General features: G+C 30.4%; 1 protein-coding gene across 8 annotated transcripts in view; it reads right to left on the bottom strand.

Moving 5' to 3' along the window:
- Nucleotides 1-20,577, bottom strand: part of sand (potassium two pore domain channel sandman) — a 185,972-nt gene that overhangs the window by 37,532 nt on the left and 127,863 nt on the right. For all 8 annotated transcript variants that reach the window (XM_088242930.1, XM_088242927.1, XM_088242931.1 and 5 more), the window contains 3 exons: nt 12,283-12,832; nt 10,212-10,359; nt 3,421-3,566 (listed from right to left, as the gene is read on the bottom strand). In XM_088242930.1, coding sequence (XP_088099056.1) covers nt 3,421-3,566; nt 10,212-10,359; nt 12,283-12,427 — 439 coding nt within the window. In that variant the 5' untranslated portion in view covers nt 12,428-12,832. The remainder of the gene's footprint in view (nt 1-3,420; nt 3,567-10,211; nt 10,360-12,282; nt 12,833-20,577) is intronic.

Consider the following 20,577-nt stretch of genomic DNA (forward strand, 5'->3'; position numbering starts at 1 on the left):
TGTGTTTCGAAATGTATTATATTGCATTTCTTGGCATTTAGTGTTAAAAAGTTTTTATTGGTCTATTCTAATAGTTTTTGCAAGTCATTGTTGATGGTTTTAGTCGTTTTAATGTCATTTTTGTTTTCATATAAAATTCCTAAGTCATCCGCATAGATTGTTTTTTTTCCCATTATGTCACTGTGTATTATGTCGTTAATGTATATTATATAAAACAATGGTCCTAATTTTGATCCCTGAGGTACTCCGAATTGCATTGTTGTTATTTCACTTTTGTGTTCTTCAATTTTCGTAAACTGTTTTCTTCCTTGTAGATAGTTTTTAAATATTTTGCGAGCTTGTCCCTTAACTCCTGTATGTTGTAGTTTATCTAGAAGGGTATCTATGTGGACAACAACTTGGCATTTTCAATGTATTTTATTCGAACTAAATACTTAATAAAATAATTTAATTAAACGACGATTGAAAAATTCGTTTTAACAGACAGATTTCACTTTGATAGTTTTTTCTTTAATAACACGTCTGTACTATTTATTTAGTGCTTGTTTAAATCACTGTAAACTTAAACCAAAAAAGTCAAGATCTCGTCTTAAGTTAAAAATATGACAAATACGAGACATTGTATAAATAAGGCCATAGTTTGTTCTATGTTGATCGATAAACAGTTCTTTATTGATGAGTCGGAATATTGCATTTTACTTTTCCCAGTAATAATGGAACATCGATTATACCATTTAGTATCGAACTTGAAACCTCTTGGATGGAAAACAAACGCGCTGACCAAAAAAAAAAAACTTTTTGGTCACAGTTAAGTGTATAAATAATTATAATTGAAACCCATTTTGCGTCGCTTAATTGTGTATTTTTGTCAAAGTCGGGGTCGATAATATTGTGATGTCCGCCAAATAGAGTTAGGGGTGCACCAGACGGAGATAAATCAATTAGAAGCTGGTCGACTAAAACGTGTGTTATAACTCGATACCAGCTGCAAACTGATCTCATTACGGTATTATTATGGCTTACGCCGTGGATTTTAAAACCACCCTCTATATTTTTATGGTTACGAGTTATACGGGATGGGTCTGGTGGGTCTGGTGGGAAGAATTGAAATATTTTTTATTCTTCGAAACTATGAAAAACATGATTTATTAAAATATAGATGGAGAGCATTTTTCAAAACTTATTAAAAAAATAGGGTAAAATAGGTAATGATTGCCCTACCTATATTGATTGCCCGCTATCACTTTGATAGTTTTTTCTTCAATAACGCATCTACATAATTCATCAAAATTTATTTATTTATTAGTTTTATTAGGTTAACAAACAGTATGTACCTAAATATAGCCAATTTCTTTGTATATTAGGATAAGACACTTATGCACACACCAAAAAAATGTTTACACTAATACACTAATTTAAATGATGTTCAATATAATAAATAGAAAAGAAATAAAATTGAAAAATATGTATATAATAATAAAGTTAAATGTCTGCTTCTCTCAAATTGTTTATAATTTTTTACTTAAATTTACATACATTGTCACAAAAAATATCAGCCTCGATAAATAAATTGTCATATTGATCGCATATTCTAGAAATTGCAGATTGTTTAAAATAGTTTGTTGACGCGTTTTCTGTGTAAAACAGAAGATTTTGTCTTGTCGGTCTAGATGACACACGGAATGAAAGTCTTTCAAGTAGGTTAGGTGAATCAATTTTATTATTTATTAATTTGAATAAAAATAACTGGTCTAACATTATTCTTCGATTTTTAAGATAGTTTATTCCATGGTACTGCATACTTTCAGCACGGTTAGAGAAGTTAATGTTTAACCGGTAGTCGATCTGCTTTTTTTTTGTTGGACCCTAATACTGACATTATAGTGAGTATTGTTCGTTTCGTTTGTTAAGTTTTTTGGGTTGAAAATACGATTCTTTGAATTGTTTTAAACGGAAACGATATATAGTAAGCAATCATTGTGATTTTAAAGCTATTTTGTATTGTTGAAATAAAGGGTCATTTTTTTCCAGTTTAATTAATTTAATGCAAAAGAATAAGAGGTAAATAGATCACTTTTTCATATTTAAAAAAAATATAGTTATTGAATAAGTACGGTCAAACCTACAACCATTTAAAAGCGAAATTTTCTTATGCGAGCCATCACAATCTTATTTTACACTATGGATTAACAAGGCTCATGATCTTGTCATTATCTGAGTTTGTGGAAAGTAAGCAATTGCATTTTTTCTATTGTCTGAAGTAAAAACTCATGTATATTTAAAATTTGTAAATTTACATTGCTTATAAATATATAACAAAGGAGACAGAGAACATTTGAGAGAAAGGATGTCGAAGTCTGGGCATTTACAAGGGTTATGACTTAATTATGGCAGTAATCATTACACATAAAACTACGTTTTTCAGTTTGAAAGCTGCTTTCTGACAAGTTTGTTTGTTTAAGAGTGAATTCCTGTTGCCCTTCTAAAAAACATAATTAACGATTTTAAAAATATGTTTCACCAAAATGAAATAAATTTGATCGAAAAAACAAACCGTTTATATTATAATATAATAAAACATGTTTCATGAATTTTTTCGATTAAATATCAGTGGACTTAAAAAATGGATCATAAAAAATATCAAAAATAAAAAATTAAATTTAAAAAATTAAAAATTAAATTTAAAAAATTAGATGCTAAAATTGATTTGATATTATTTATTTATTTTATAAACATAAACGGCAAATCTGCATTTAACAAACATTTATAATATTAACATATTTGGCTTAATATTTTTTTTAAACATGCCTTAAACCCAAGATTTATAAAAAAAAAAAATTAAACCAAAAATAATACAAGATATATTTAAAAAACTTACCTCATAATTATACAGCATATTCAGTAGAAAGTTTAAATAATAAAACATTCTTCAGTAAAACAACAAGAAAAGCATAAGTACTGTTTCACACAGCTAGGCAAAGTAAGCAAAAAACTGTAAATATATTTATTATTTAATGCATGAATAAATAAATATAATTACCATTCACCATCTTTGAAAAAGTTAGTTCAAAAGTTTTGTTCTATGGGATCAATACCCTACACTTAATATATCAGATACGTGGGAATAACTATTTCTCAGTTCATGAGGTCTATTTAATACGGCATTATATACAGAATAACAAATATTATTCGCAAATTTCAATTTGGGTCGGAACAGGTAAAATGTTTATCAAAAGAATTTAACTCAGTACGCAATATTCACATTTGCAGATTGTGTAGCCATTACTTAAACCAACCATTTGGGCACACTCAAAATATTCTGAAAAAAACAATTAAGTTTTCATGTGTTGTTTTACATCTTGTTTAGCAAAAAAATGTGCAGTGTGCGTAAAAAAATCGCTTTCAATCAATGATACTTACCAATAGTTGTGATGACGGTGAGGGAGTAGAGAAAAGCTCCAGAAAATCGCCATTTCTTGGATTCTTCTGGATCGTCTATCCCATCATATCCATTTCTAACCGACTTGATTATGGTGCCTTGGTAGTCCAGTAGTTCTTTAGCTACACTAATCAAAAACAAAATGCTCTAAATGTAAAGGAGAAAGATCAGTCGTTTAAAAAAAACGCGTTATTGCCTTCTGTTTACAAAATCCCGTAAAAAAATATGACATTAAGAAATAAAAATAGCAATCATGATTGTACAAAATAATTCTAGTTTTTTAAACATATCGTTATTATCCTTCAGGCGCAGCTAAAGAGACGGCATTTCACTGTTTTTTTGTATATTTTTCTTGACTGTCCTTGTCTCGTTTTAAAATTTTAAATATGATATTTGTTAATTTTATTTGTTCATTCAAAATTACTTTCGTTTTTGTATTCATGAATTTATAAAGGCTTTTTAGGCTGTGCCCGTGATAAGCCATAATCATTAAAAATACGTAGTAAAATTGATTAAATTATAACAACATTTGATGTAATCGAAAAAAAATGCAAAAAAACAAAGTATAAATTATAAATAACCGAATTCCAAAGAAAACCACCTAAAATAGTAATTTGATATAAATATTCCAATTTAAATTATACACATATTACTACATACATCATCAAATCTACAAAATAATAGTTTCGTCGAAATCAATAGAAAATAATACAAAAACATAATTAAAATGATATTTGAGATATGGTTTCTATAAATTTACTCTTTACTATAGTATGAAATTAGAATAATAACTTACATGCCAAATTATATTGAGGACTAAATTAAAGCTCTGGATGCAGGACATCAGGTAGACTGTTCATATAATGACTTCGCCAAGGCCTTTGATACTGTCGACCATGATGTCTTATTAAATAAGCTGTATGAGATCGGTTTCTCGGATGGTATGTTAAAGTTAATGGCGAGCTACCTCCAAAACAGAAACCAATACGTCTCCTACGGTTTATTCGCGTCAGAGTGTTTCCATACTTTTTCAGGTGTCCCGCAAAGCTCTAACCTGAATCCATTGTTGTTCTCAATTTTCATTAATAATATTAAAAATGTAATTTTTAACTCGCGTTTTCTGTTGTTTGCGGATGACTTAAAACTGTTCTTAAAGGTGACAAATTCTGACGATTTTTGTCTTCTCCAAGCGGATATATCTAATATATCTGAATGGGGAAGGCAAAACAAACTTAGGTTTAATGTTTCCAAGTGTTCGGTCACGTCCTTCACTAGGGCCCAAAAAACTCTTTTTTTTCGCTACAAAATGAATTACCAGAATCTGATACGAACATCAAATGTTAAGGATCTGGGCGTTAGATTTGTAAGCACTCTGACATTTCATGAACACATGGAGACAATCAGTGGTGATGCATTGAAGATGTTAGGATTTGTTCTGCGTACTGCCAGGGCTTTCGAAAATACCCGCGTACTGAGAACTCCTTACAACTCTTTGGTGCGAAGTAGACTCGATAGTGGCTCGATGATTTGGGGGCCACATGAACTGAAGTACTCTCTTATGATAGAGAAAATCCAAAAGAAATTTCTGAGATATCTCTACATGAGAGAGTGCGGGTATTATCCTTGGCTCTACCCGAACGAATTTCTCCAGGGTATGCTTGGCTACAACAGTTTAGAGACTAGAAGGAATGTGTATTTGACCACACATTTTTATCGATTGTTGCGCGGTATGATCGATAATTCTGAAATTATGATGAGCATTGGTTTGTATGTTCCTGATAATTACCTAAGACAGCGTCAGCATAGATTGTTATTATATTCAGGACCAACCTGCCTATGGTTATGCGTGTTGGAAAGGCTACCGCTATGCTGAACAACATCGCTCTGGATATTGATCTGTTCCATGTATCCGAAGGGGTTTTCCGGAGCAGGATTCTTCGACTACTTTGACATGAGTCTCTTTCGTGTATTTTTTTTTATAAAATGTACGTATTGAATATATTTTTATAATGTATATGTTATATTTGAAATAAATAAATTGAATTAAATTGAAAATAATACAAAAACTATTAGTGAAAAAACATAAAAATATCAATATATATAAAAAGCAAATAAAAGTGTGGAAGGAAAGTTTTCTTCTGATATTATCGTATTGTGTCCATTTTTGCTTATTTTTTTTCAAGTTTTAGTTCTTCGTCTACAATAACACCTTAAGATACCAGTTGACAGCGTTTGGTTATATTTAGTTGTTTAGTTTGTTAAAAGAATTCTTTGAACCAAAGCGTTGCAAAATCTCTGGTTTAACAACAAACGGGTAATGGACGGTTATGGTTTACGCCTTAGAATTTCTCGACCTTAAAACTTCCAACTCATTGTTTTACCGTAAACTGTAGCTAACTTCGCGATTGATAATCTTAGTTAGTCCGTATGGGCGGTTCTACTGCTGTGGCGCCTTATTACTCTGATCCATATATTACAGAATGTTGCTTCTTCAGGGTAAATTTAATCATAATTGATTTGAACTTTAAGACCCCGTTTTGAATACAGTAAATGTAATTTATTAAAAAAAATAAAATTAAATGAACAATTTTTTAGTTTTTTTACCCGCAGCAATAAAGGTTATATCTATTTTTCTATTTATTAAATTATCATACTTCACAAATATAAAGAGATGGAGGAATTGAAGAAATATGGATGTTTACACATGGGCCGAATTGTAAATGTTATACAGTGTGTAAATTGGCCACTTAAACCAGCCGATGACAGGTAAAAAGCCCTGTAAATGCCTAAACTTCTAAGTTCTCTTCTACAAAAAGCTATTCACTTATTTTGTAATACATTAATAAAAGGCGTATCTGTACCTATTTATCCGTTCCAAAGTGACAGGTCGCGTTTGGATTCTCACAACAGATTTAGTTTTTGCAATGGGGAAGTTTACCCCTATTTCGCTGTGATCTGACATTAGACAGTTGAAAACAGACTTCTCTAAAAAGTCACAATTACAAAATGCATTATCTATATAAGTCGCCGTCAATTCTGTTATTGAAGTTGGTTCTGTGAAAACATGTCTCAAACCAAACGATTCAAATAAACAAATTATACTTATTCTGTATGAGGTATCTTCCAACAAATTGACATTAAAATCCCCACACGCAATAATTTATTTTTTGGTATTAAAAAAATATTTTAACACTTGTTCCATTACTGATTTAAACTATTGGAAGTTTGACATTTTGGGAGCCTATAAACACAAATTATAATATGTTTCTCGAGTTCAATACAAGACAACTCAATGTTTCTCTGAACCGAAAGTCCAACAATGTCTTTGCGCACTTTTTAGTTTATTGTTTTTATTATTGAATGATGTTTTTTATTATTTAATATACACTTTTAGTTATACATTTTATTTTATTCTTTATCTGTATTTTTGACTGAGTATAATTTATCACAAATTTCATAGAGCCTTTGCGTATCGTAGACTTCCGGCTTAATGCACTGGTTACTTGATAATTATTGAAACAAAACAACATTCTATAATCTTTGTACCAGTGCTCTGTACCTCAAAAAATATCAACTTCATATTTTTCTAAAAATGATTGTATTTCTAATTCTTTGCCGAAAAAGCCTTAAATATTTTGATGAATTAACAATAAATAAGTTTGCTTTTTCTTTGTCAATTTATTTAGTTTAAATTTAAATCTGGAGGCTCTGCATTATTGCTACAATTATTAACTACGGCTGCAGCAATTATGCTGGTCTCCATCGTGCGAAATTGAGAGTTATTTGCAATCGTACGTTGAATTACAGGGTCAGAAATATTCTAAGCTAGCAGATTAACTAGTTTATTTTTACAAGATTGAGATATTTACAGTATATCTTTCGTAAGAAGAAAGTTCATCCACAATATATTTACGTCAAAAAAATATAGTCACTCTGATGACACGTCAAATTATAAAACAAAGTATTTAAATTAAATTTATGTTTGTTTTGTTTATCCGATAATGTTTTCTGTTTACTATATTCAATAGTTATTTTAAAAAAAAACAAATTATTAAATATTCCTCTGAGAGGTTGATGAGATTGAATAATTTGTGGCTGGATGGACGTCGGCAAATGAAGGTCCGCCCACCCTCAGACATTCCTTGTCTTCGTGTCATTTCCTACCATCCCGTCAATCCCCAAATGTTTTATTTATCCTCTTCATTGCCATGACCAAGATACGATTAGCAACGAATATCACCGGTTTTTCTATCATCATCCACTGAGGTATAATTAAGTAGAGATGATGTTTCATTGAACGATAGTTTGAAATTATATTCTCGCATCAGAAGAGCGTTGTCGCAGAAATATTTCCGGGCAAAACGCGTAGTAGAATAAAAATGACCAACGGTCTATGTCAGTTTACTGTGAATTCAAAACTGTATATTTATTTCACCTTTTGTAAATTTGACTGTATATTTATTTACGTTGCTTCATATTTACTGACTACGAGCTAAGTTCTGGAACCTAGTTTGAATGAAACAAATGTCGGGTGTTCAGTATATCAATGTCATAAACGAATTCTTTTCAAATAAGGAAAACCGCACTTTTATAGTGCGAATTGTTTTTTCACACATTATTGAGCTAGCTAGCATCTAGTCTGTAGTAATATTTCGTGTGTTCCTTTCCCATTATCAAGTATTCGAAGCATTACTTTCGAGAGAAGATTTGGACAGATTTTTCGCATTCCTGTAACCTTAAATCATAAACCCTTCCTGACTACTTAAAGGCAGGATTTTTATCGTTACTGTAGTTTGTTTGACTATATACCGTTTGTCAATTTTATTCGCATCTTCTATCTCCGCATTCCGTGAAATTACTTTCTCATAAAATAACACTGACCATAATATTTCAATCCAATTATCCTGCAGTTTTCATACTAACCTCTTTCGTGGAACAGGCTGAGCCGCGTAAGATGGAAACTATTCTAACCACAGAACGTTCCGTATTAATTTTCTCACTCACTAGTTTTATAAAGATTCCCTAGTAATATAAATATGAATACTTATTGAAGCAAAAAATTCATAAATTATATTGATACATTAAAATTGAAGTTAAATTGAGTACTTTCATTTTAAAAATACTTTTGGTAAATTCACTGAACAAAGTTTCTCTTTGCATTTCATTATTTTTAGTTTTTTTTTTTTCCTTTTTATTAATTTTTTCCACTTTTTGAGTATTTAAAAATTGTTGGTTAACAGGTTAATAATAATATTTTTTAACAATTAACTGAGCTCCATTTACTTGAATGTGTAATTTCATCAGGTTTCTGGCACAAGATGGTAAATACATTTTACTAGTTGGGAGATATTGCACTTTCGAAGTTAAATTAAAATTTATAAAAACTGTGTTTTATGTTTCTAATACTATGTTTTCCTTTTATTTTGAATTGTATAAACTAATATCATGTATTGCCACAAACACGTTTTTTTTTATATACCGTCCCAAATTATTTTTTTTATATCTTTTGGGAGTAAAATATCTTGCTCATGCATTTTCTATTTTATAAATTAAAAAAAATTATTAATTAAATCTCAAATAAACTATTCAAATCAAACTGCAGGTTGAATATTACAAAATACTTAATAATAAAGCTTGAGATTTTTTATTTACTTTTTCAACAAAGATTATTTGATGCCATCATATTTTTCCAAAATGTGTAGTTACCAGTAACCCGACGATTTTATAGATTATATTTTTATTTTACTAATATATAGAGCATTAAACCTGGGATCGAAAAGTTTATTAAGTCTTTAAAGGAATACAATCACCCATTTTTTTTATACAAAAAAAACAACTGATATACTCTTACATTCCTAGCTTCTTTGCCATTCATATATTTTACTAAGGCTGACTAAATTCTATGTTTGTCGATCATATTTAATATTTTTTTTTAGGCTGCTGAGCCCCCAGAAACCTTTGATTGATTTTTTTATTAACATTTAAAGTGTCTAACAATAAAAAATATTTTTATTCAGTCTCTAGTGAAAATCTTTCTAAAATGTATGAAAACCCTACGGTAAAATTTTCGTCTTCAGATGTTTTTTCACGGCCCTATCATTTTCTATTTAGAATTCAAAATAATGTTATTTGAATTCTAGAAATATAATAAAAGTGCTACGGTCAATTTCGACTAACAAAGAAAAAAGGTTTTCCGTTTTTTTTTGTAGCCTTTCTACTGGAAATCTAAACGAAATTCAAACCGTTCCCCTTTCTGATAAACATTTTTGCGACTCAAATTCATATTATTATCATTTAAATACATAAGTTTAATCATATTAAATTCTATAAATAACTTTAATATAAACCTTGAGTTGAATCATAATGTCTGCAAGTGGATTTTCCACTTTTGATATTCGTTCATGTACAATGATTATTTTTATCATTTTATTGATGTCTGGAAAATCTTACAGAAAAATATGTGTTTCCGCTCGTAAAACAAGGTTAGTATTTCAACGAGATGTAAAAAAAGCCTTTTTTTTACATCTTGTATATATTATCAGCAAAATATATTTTTTTCTCAATACACATTATCATTATTGTCAACGATTGACTCAAAACATTAAAAATGAACACAGTTTGTATCTTTATTCACTTATTTCTAAATGTATTCTTCCCTACTTTTATCAACTCTAATTTATACTTTTAATCAAATTAAGAAGTACCAAAACCCCGATTAGTTTTAAATTAACGAAAAATATAAATTGTGTTCAATTAAGTTTATGCTACTAACAAATCAAACCAGGCAGTGTCGTTGAAGACGTTGACCTGACAGCAGGTCAACTCCCATAATCTACTAGCAATCTGACCTCTAGAGGCCAAAACGTCATTCGTAAGGTCCCGGTCGTGTTCGGCCTCTATTGCGATAAACATGAAGGCACCTGAAAAAATACAAAACAATTGAAAATAAACAATATTTTGAGTTTGTCCAATTTTTTGTAGACAATGACTGGATTCAACTCCCTGGAGAGCTGTTTATATTAACATATTACAACATAGATGAAGAACATTTAAGAGAAGGTAATATAGAAGTCTAGGCGTCTACAGGGCTTATGACCTGTGATTGGCTGGTTACAGTGGCCACTTTACACACTGTGTAACATTCCCCATTCTGCCCATATTTGAACATCTATATTACATCGATTCTTTCATCTGTTGATGTTTGTGAAGTTAAAGAGCTGAAACTTTTATTTATGCGAGTGAGATTCATCTAATTGAATTATTTCACCTACATACTAGGCAACGCCTAAAACTCTTATTTTTTTCCATTTCTATACTTCTTCATGGACTAGGTGGATTTATCAACAATATTTTAAGTTTGTCCAGTAGAAAAAGACTGGATTCAACTCCTTGATAAGGTGTTTATATTCACATATTACAACAGAGATGAAGAACATTTAAAAGAAGGTAATATAGAAGTCTGTATACAGGTGAAATAATTAAATTGGATGAATCTCACCCGCATAAGTAAAGGTTTCAGCTCTTTAACTTCACAAACGTCAACACATGAAAGAATTTAAGGAATATAGATGTTCGAATATGGGCAGAATAGTGAATGTTACACAGTGTGTAAAATGGCCACTTAAAACAGCCATTAACAGGTCATAAGCCCTGTAGACGCCTAGACTTTTATATTACCTTCTCCTTAATGCTTTTCATCTATGTTGTACATTATGTGTGTTTGTCATCAAGTGTGTTTTTTAATACCCCATGTATTGGTATAAAGGTTAAAGATGAAATAAATATATACACCGTGTGTTTGTTCACCTCGCGGTTAGCGCATTTGCTTGGCAACTTTAATTTCTGAGAAGGTTCACTTTTATGAATGGAAGGTTTTATTGAATGTTAAATACAATAAGCATCCCGAATTAGGGTTTTTGACTCGGTGGCAATTCTTGAAAATTCTAAAAAACAAAATCAAGTGGAGATGAGTCCGCCTCAAAGTGTAGTGGTTGCGAGTTCGCCCACCATGCTCGAGGTATCAGGATCGATGTAAAATATTTGTTTTAATTTTGATATTTGAATTAAACATTGATTTGAGTCTACTAAAACAGCTTATTTAATTTTGAAACGCAAAAAAAAAATATTAATTATTTTATTTGATTTAAATTTCTACAAAATATATTCCACGTTAATAAATTAGTGATTTTTGTACACTGTAATATTTGACTTTCCCTAGACTGACACTGGAAGCGTTTGGTAGACCATCTTACTTTCATGTCGTGTATTAATTCAGTGCTATTTGCACCATCGGATTCCGACAGAGGTATAAGGATGATAAGTATGGTAATATTTTAATGACACTTCTCTTTGTTCTAGCGACGAGAGAACTCTTTAAATACCCATTCACCGCTATAATTGTTTTGCCTCCTCTTTCACAGTATTAGCTGCTCGGTTATGGAATAATCAACACACTTATGTCAGAGACACCCCACGCCTTATTTATTCACATATAAGTCAAGATTGAAATGTCACTATCTAAATATTTGAGTGTTTCCTTTCTCCTTTTTTCCCTTCCCCTTTACCTCCTCCTGTAGTATAGTGTAGATATTTAATCAATTTTTGTTTATCAATATTTTTTTATATAATGAAAATAATAATTTACCAACAATATGTTCATATACCACTGATTTTCTCAAATCAAACGATTTGGTCGGTAGGAAGAAATTGGCTTAAGGCAAAATGCCCACCCTTATGCGTATGTATGTAAACTGTATATGCATATAAAGTGTTTAAACATTTACAGCCAAACTCACAAACCACTACACCACAGATACCAATAGTAAATGATTATTAAATTTTACCTGCTATAGTGTATCCAACGACAAGTCCAATGATGCCAACATTACTGAACATAAAAGCAATAAACTGCCTGGCATATTCCTTCAACTTCTCCACAAAAGGCTCTTTGTACACGTGACGCCTACGCATGGAACGCTTCCGTTCCATATTCAATTTTCAAATTCCAAATTCCAAATTTCAAAACATATCAAATTTGAATTAAAAATGTTTTCTCCAATTCAAAATTACGAAATTCGAAATTAAAATTTTTCAATTTGAAATTTATAATTTTCAATGATTCATTTTTTAATCTGGTCCGTTCGAATTTCAGACTTGTCCGCTGGTGAGTTGTGTACCCGCCGCTTTCTGGCGCCAGTTTGCGCGAAATATTTTCTGCTTAGTTTCCTTCTGTTCTTTTTTCGAACTAACATTGTTTTAAAATGTTGACTTGTGTCATGAAAACTCACTGCGCGATTGGGTATCTGATATCATGGCGAGCTGCAGCGAAGTAAATGGTGAATGGATTTTGCACAGCACTGGGGTTGCTACCCGTTTTTAATTCTGATGAAATATCTGGAACAAATAGAAAAAAACACATTAAAATGTTTATTTTAGACAAACTTTGTTTTTACAGTTCAGAAAAAAGTTGTTTTTACAGTTCAGAAAAAAGTTGTTTTTACAGTTCGCAACAAAAAATTGTTTTTATATCCATGTATCAAAAAGTTTGGACCATCATTTTTCTGAAGGCTTTTATTCGTCAAAATGTAAGAATAATAATTAAAAGTATTATATACTACCTACGTACGTAGGTAGGTGCTAGTTTTATTCAACAAAGACACATAATAGAAAACATATCATTTTTAGGTATAAGTCTTAAAAATTTCACGTGCGTATATATCCTGAATTATAGAATTACGCAAAATAGACAGGATTATATTTGTTGGTTTTTTTTATTTCATTTTATTAAATAAAATAAAAGTAAATATCAGTCAAAATAAACAGGTCATCCTTATTCAATGCGATGCTTTTAATTTTAAAATAGTTATTATTTTCCTTTACATCCTGTGTGAAAAAACTTCCCCATGTCACTATGTGGTAACTATAAATTAGCGAATGATTGCTTAGTAATCACTGTCTCTTTTCATCTTATTAAAATCATACTACGAGAACAAGCTTATTAGAAGCAGACTTAAAAATCTCCACCAAAAACGGAACATTGGTTATTGATGCGAAAAAAGAATATTCATAAAAACCATCTTAAAAAAATAATAGCGTAATTCAAAACCGTCTATAAATCTTGCTAAAACACATTTTAATTATATTTCTTGACACCTCAGTGAAGCATAATTATATATCTCACAATTCTTTTTTCAAAGTTTTTCGCAAATATCTCAGTAACTCGAAGAACTGTTTCTGACATGTGCTTCTTATTTAAGATCTTGAATAATATGATTGAAATAACTTATGTCTTGGAAAACATCAATCTAAACTGCCTTACCAGATTTACCAGACAAGTCCAACTTTTGTAAAATCCTGCACCATCCAATAACTTCGCTCAAAATTCCTTCATTAACCGTAGCTGCACAGAATACAACAAAACTACTTTTTGTTTTGTTCTACCTTGATATATTTGATAACCTATCATCATCATACACCCATTTGTGCATAGGGAAAACTATTATTTATTTAAATGCAGCGTATCTTAATCATCTGTTACAGGATTGCATACTACAATATGTAAAAGATTATATATATATTATATTTTTCCATTCTGAAAATATTTTTTTATTCCTATTTATTTTAATTTTTACTTTTTAATTACTATAACTTAGTTTTTTTCTCTCATTTGAATATTATTTATAATTATGTAAATAATAACCAGAAACTGTTAAGATAACTTTTTTTATTTTCATTTTCATTTTTAAACTACTTTCATCTATGTTTTTTCCACATGTAATATTATTGAACTTAAAAAATATTAATAGTTATTTGATAACCTTAGCATGTTATATTATACGGAAACTTTACTGGTTTGATAGGTCTTATTTTGTTAACTATAAAAGTATGTAATTAAACTGTATACTTCCGAAATAAAAACAAAAATGTATTAAAATTATAAAAAACACCAACCGATATTAATATTATCTATATATTTTCCACAATATTATCTTAAGACATACATAAAACTAAAAAACTTCATTAATTATCTTAAAATACATTCATGTATGTCAATAAATACTTCGTGGTAAATTTTTCCGAAATTCAAATATAAATACCTAAATTCCCCATTACCAATTAAACACTTAGCCTTGCCCTTAACTATTGGCTTTCTCCGCAATTATGATTGATGTACATGCTATGGTTCATAAGATTATTTTTGTTTGTTACTTAAGCACCTCGAATTAAATAACTTTGTAAAGACATTAAATCCATTTAATCTTCACGTTCGTTGGAAAATGCCCTAACGAGGCGAAACAATTGTAAATAAAATTTTGTTTTTATATTTGTAAAAATAAAATGAAGTGTTCAATAGGCTCAAATCAGTGTTTGATTTCATATATTGTAACTTTCAACTATTATTTGCCATTAAAGGTTCTTGCATTTTCTTTGTAGTTGTTTCATCGTCATTCCATGCCTAGTCCATAGTTCAAGCATATTGTGTCCGCAAAGATCCTCCGGGTATTTCTATCGGCTGCTAGCCCCTGTGCATTCTCCCAAGTCAGGTTTGCCGTTGCGTTAGTTCTCTTATTACTTCAACCCTTACAAAGTAAAGCCACCGCTCACCCAAGATTCTTCTGAAACACCTATTCTCAAAACTCATAGTTTCGCTGTTTTGGACTTTGTGAGGTGCCACGATTCGCATCCATAGAGGAGAAAATGTGTTATGCAGGCGTTATACGGGTGGCATTTGGTTTTCACTGAGTAAATGTCCGATCTCCAGACAGTCTTCATACTTTTAAATGCTTCCTGCAACTTCTAGCCGCTTTTCCAGTTCTTTTTGATGTGATTAGTAAGAAAACATATATCGATTTCAAAAAGAAAAAAACCACTTAAGTAGTTAATTTGGGAATCGATAAAAATAAAACTGATTCGAAAAGAAACACGAAAGTGCAATAAACAGAAGTGCATTTAGACACTAGACGCTGCGCTGCGCTGAAAGCTTGTACTTGTAAGTGTAAATTATCACTTGTAAGTACAATAAGACGCCATTGTTTCCCAACTTCGATAAAATATGCACCTAGAATGATAATTATAGCTTTTCACTGCAGCTCACTACCATTGAGTCTCAAACAGTCGTCTAAGGTTTTCTTTATTTATTTTTTATTTATTTATTTTCATGAAACCAACACGGTCATATAAATAAACAATACATGCAGAATAACAACAAATAACACGGCCAATTACAGGTTTCGCATAGGAAAAAAAATATAAAAAACAAAACATACAGTTTGCTAATAGTGAACGGAAGTGGGATAGGAAAATAGGAAAGGAAGCGAAAAAGGCAGAAGAAAGAGTAGGTAAATATAAAACAATGCAAAAATAACTATAAACTAATATAAACATACAAATAACATACACACATACATAAATACATATTTTTATTTTTTATTTATTTATACTTTTACATTGTTTGTATTCTTTTTTTATACACTGGGGTGTTCCGTGCCGAGGGTAACATTTAAAAAAATGTAAAACATGACTTAAAATTAGTTGTTTAACAAAGTTAACACAATAATATTTTTGTAAAAAACGTAATTAATCTAATTTACCTAATGATCATTAACATAATAAACTAAAATAATCATGTAAAACATAACCAATTTAAATATACCAAATTTCATAAACTGAACACATATTTTACCAATTTGGCATGATCCACTCATTGATCCGTGCGTAACCCACCTCGACTATCCATTTTTTTATGGCAATTTTATATTTTGAGTACTAACTAATTGTCCTTATGGATAATGGAAGTAGATTGTACACTTTTACCGAGTAAAAGGCCATTCCTCATTGACCAAAGGTTGTATTAATTTAAAAAAAAATTGCAGCATCAGGGTGGAGTATCTAGTAACTCTTTTATTTGTGGAAGGAGTTATGGAAGGTAGAAAATATTTGTGTGCGTATAGTAAAAGAGCTTTTACATTAAGTTGTTTTATAGGTTTAACATTAAAATTTTTGAATATCCTACCAAATCCTTCTGAATTAAACAACATCCTTGAAATAGAGAAGGTTCAATAGAGATTTTGCCATACTTATATCGTATGAAAATAATAGTTATCTATTTTTGTATCCATCATTATTTCTAGCAGGGACGCTAGATTACATAATTCTCGAATCTTGTTGACAATTTTTTCTTGGGAAACATTTCTATAAGCTGATTTTTGGAAGTATATCTGTACCTCAGAGGCAGATGAATGCAAATCCAAACGTCAAATGGTTCACAAGAGCCTAAAGAATCTTAATTCTCTAAGGGATTTCTAATCATTTGTAGCATTTATTTGTATTTTCAGTAACTTAATACATTGATTCTTTCATAACAACACTTACTTTTTTTCAAAATGAATGAACATGATCATATGATCATATGATCATCATTTGGATCATATGATCATCATCTGGAATCCACAATACATTACTTATATTGACAGGCTGGAGAAATTACAAAACAAATTTTTAAAACATTTGAATTTCCGATGCTCTCTTATATTTCCGAATCATGACTTATCTGCACGTTTTCACAAACTGATTACATTTCACTGAGAACATTAATAGACCTCACATTCCTCTATAAAATTATTAACAGTCTAGCTGATTCGTCCCCGCTCCTAAATAAAATTCAAATTAACTGTCCATCACGTGCCCTACGAAATCACCCAACCTGAGCATGTTTTAAATTATTTATTTTAATTCTTAATTTTTAATTACTCATGCAAATTTTCTTCATTATTAATATTATTTCCATTTGTAAATACTCCCTACAAACTACAAACTATAAAATATCTTTTTTTTACTTAAATTTTAATTTTTAAACAACTTTCATTTATGTTTTTCTTTTTCCTTCTCTTTTTTATACTTTCATAATTAATCTTACATATAATTGCTTTATAATATGAAAACTTCACTGGTCCATTAGAATTAAGTCTAATTGTGTAAAATATTAAACTTTGTAACATTACTGTATGTTTCCTAAATAAAAGAAAAAAAAAAAAAAAAAAATATACTGGTTACGAATGTCAAAATGTCATTTCATCAAATTCTGGATTTGCATCCGTCTGCCTCTGAGGTAGATACATACATTATCCAAATATACTGAAAGAGATCAGATTGTATGTTCCCAAAAATCATGATGGTGTAATTGAACCAGATAACGAGACGTGGAAAGGCGAGTTTTTTGAGCCTCGAACCACAACCAACCAGCTAAGGGAAGATAATCCCGACATAAAAATTCACCAAAGAAAGCAACGGGAAACCACTCTGGTCATCTTTTCCCGGGAATTAATACGGCGAGTGCATCAATAATCAGTTGTCCTGGATGCGGAATATAAAAGTGGCGCAGGACGAAAAAGCTTTCTCTGCTCAGTGATTGCAAACGTCGGGGGACCTGAGAAGGCACCAGAAGAAGAAGAAGATATACAAATTGTTTACTTGTATGATTGAATCCAAATAAAGACATTCAGTCATGGGTTGAAAAATGGAAGATTTTTATGGTTGCCCCATAATATAATGACAGATATTTGCAATGTCTTCGTCTTTGAGATGGTGCGCAGAATAGTTGGCAAATTGAAATGAAATTTTTTTGTATTGTCCAGGGAGCTAATGTTTTTTAAAATGAACTTAAGTAATGCTTTGTGCCGTTCTTTCCCATCAAACAGAAGAAGATTTGCCAAGCCTTGGTGTTGAAATTGTCAAACGTAGCACCTACCTACTAACATTTTTTTCACCATGACTCGATTAAATTGAAGTAGGTAAATAACCTTTATATAAGCAGTGCTACATGCATGATTATGAGATTTATAATTTGGCGACAACCATAAAAAGCGTTGTTAAATCAAAAACATTATAATAATGGACATAAGTTATTGCGAAATAAGCAAAAAAGATTTTGTTATCATTCATGTTTGCAATTTGGTTGTGAGAAAGAATGACAATTTTGACAAAAGCCCTCCAAATAGTTTTCCAAACTTACAATGAAAGGAGCAGTGAAAACAGTAGAGTTAAATTTAATTTAAATCGTCATGTATGAAACTTAATATTTTAAAAGAGTCACTAGTTTACTGACAAAAGAAAACATTGTTTTTTTTGCATTCATAAACGGTCTTTAAAACGGTTCTGGGTATGTGGAGGAAGTACTTACACAGTCTGTAAAATGGATTCGGGATGTGGTGGATGCTTTCAATACATTAATCGTACGTGCTTTGTTTTTTTATATTAAAAATAACATTAACAATAATTTTGTTTTTTTACCTTTATATTCGTAAAAAGGGTTTTTAAATAATATTTCTTGTTGCCAACGAGTAATGAGACAACCCTTTTGACCGTGTTCCGGAGCCCGTATGGGAAGCAAAGGGAAGAGATTTTCAGATTAACGGCATCGTGTATCTCTTCCTGATACAATATACGAAATATGGGGGTCAATTGCGGTAGCAGAGCAAAGATTTCTATTTCAGATATTATTACCCCCTACCGAGCGAACAAATTGAAATGATTTTTTTAACTTGATCACCACAAAAAAGCCTTTCATTTCTAAAAAAGCTATCCTTAAATCAATATAATTATTTATTGTGTTTTCTGCATTTTTTTAAGTAATATATAATGTCTAAATAAGTCAATTGCAAATTAACATTTATAGACTTTTATCTACAATCAAGATAATTTTTCTACATTTTTTTTATTATTATTTAATAAAACATGTAGTTACTTTACAACCTTTTACACCCTCAGAAGTTATAAAATACTAATTTGCGACGGTGCATAATAATGAAACATTCTTGTAACAATACGTTATGTTTATCAGTTAGTGCAATCCAAAATATTAAGAAAATATAGTATTAGAAACGTAAAACGTAGTATTATTCACTACCTACTCGTATAAATATCATATTAACTTCACTCGATTTATTTAAGCAAAATTTAAACCCGCGAGTAAAAACTAAAAAAATATAAACAAAATAATAAACAAATATTCACCCACTCAATTTTACCGGACCGATTTTATTGGCGCGATACGTGTGAAACAGGTCCGTACATGACATACTAAATCAATTATTTTGAGACTCTTTATATTATAGATGACTATAAAAAATGTTTAAGTATTATTTTTCAATTGTAAAACTTATTTATTATTTTTTTTAATTCATCATCACTCCCTTTCTACACCCAATGGTGCATAGGGCACTGCATTGGTACACCATTGTTACATGAAGGTAAGATGATCAGTCTTACGCTTCAGGTACCAGTTCAGGGGCTATGAAATATTCTAGTCTAAAAACACCTTTTGAAATAAGTATTTCATGTCAACCATGTCGGGAATCGAACCTGAGACCTCTTGCATGGTAGGCAAACGCGTTGACCATTACACCACGAGGCCGCTTATTAATAACTTCAATTAATATTTTGTGTACCATATTAATATTATGAAAACAATTATGTTTTTGTGGCATATTCTATACATTTAAGCGATATTATTATTTTGAATGTAATGTAATTTAAAAGGCCATTAAAAATAGATAGTGTGGCTGGGTAAAAGTAAAATGGATTGTCTTATTTGCCCAAACCAATATTGAATCACCTGCTCCACACAAATGTAGTTCATTTTAAGTTTTTGTTCTTTCATTGTGCGTTTTATTACGTAAATAATATACAGGTAATATACAGGTATACATAAATTAAATATAAACTTAAATACGCAGTACAATATTTGAGTTATCAAATTTTCGTAGACAAAAGACTAGATTACATCCCCTCGGGAGTCATTAAGATTAACAAATTACAACAGGGATGGAGAATACCTTAAATAAGGGAATATGGATGTCTAAGCATTTACACGGCTTATGACCTGTCATTGGCTGGTTTAAGTGGCCACTTTACACACTGTGCAACATTCACCATTTTGCCCATGTTTGAACATCCACATTTCTTCAATTCTAACTTCACTAAACTCAACAAATGGAAGAATTGAAGAAATATGGATGTTCAAACATGGGCGAAATGGTGAATGTTGCACAGTGTGTAGAGTGGCCACTTAAACCAGCCAATGACAGGTCATAAGCCTTGTAAATGGCTAGACTTCTATATTCTCTTATTTATGGTATTCT

Source organism: Micrasema longulum, unplaced genomic scaffold (genome assembly GCF_059751315.1).
Source record: "Micrasema longulum isolate JH-2025_06_02 unplaced genomic scaffold, ASM5975131v1 h1tg000177l, whole genome shotgun sequence".
In the NCBI taxonomy this organism is placed as follows: domain Eukaryota; kingdom Metazoa; phylum Arthropoda; class Insecta; order Trichoptera; family Brachycentridae; genus Micrasema; species Micrasema longulum.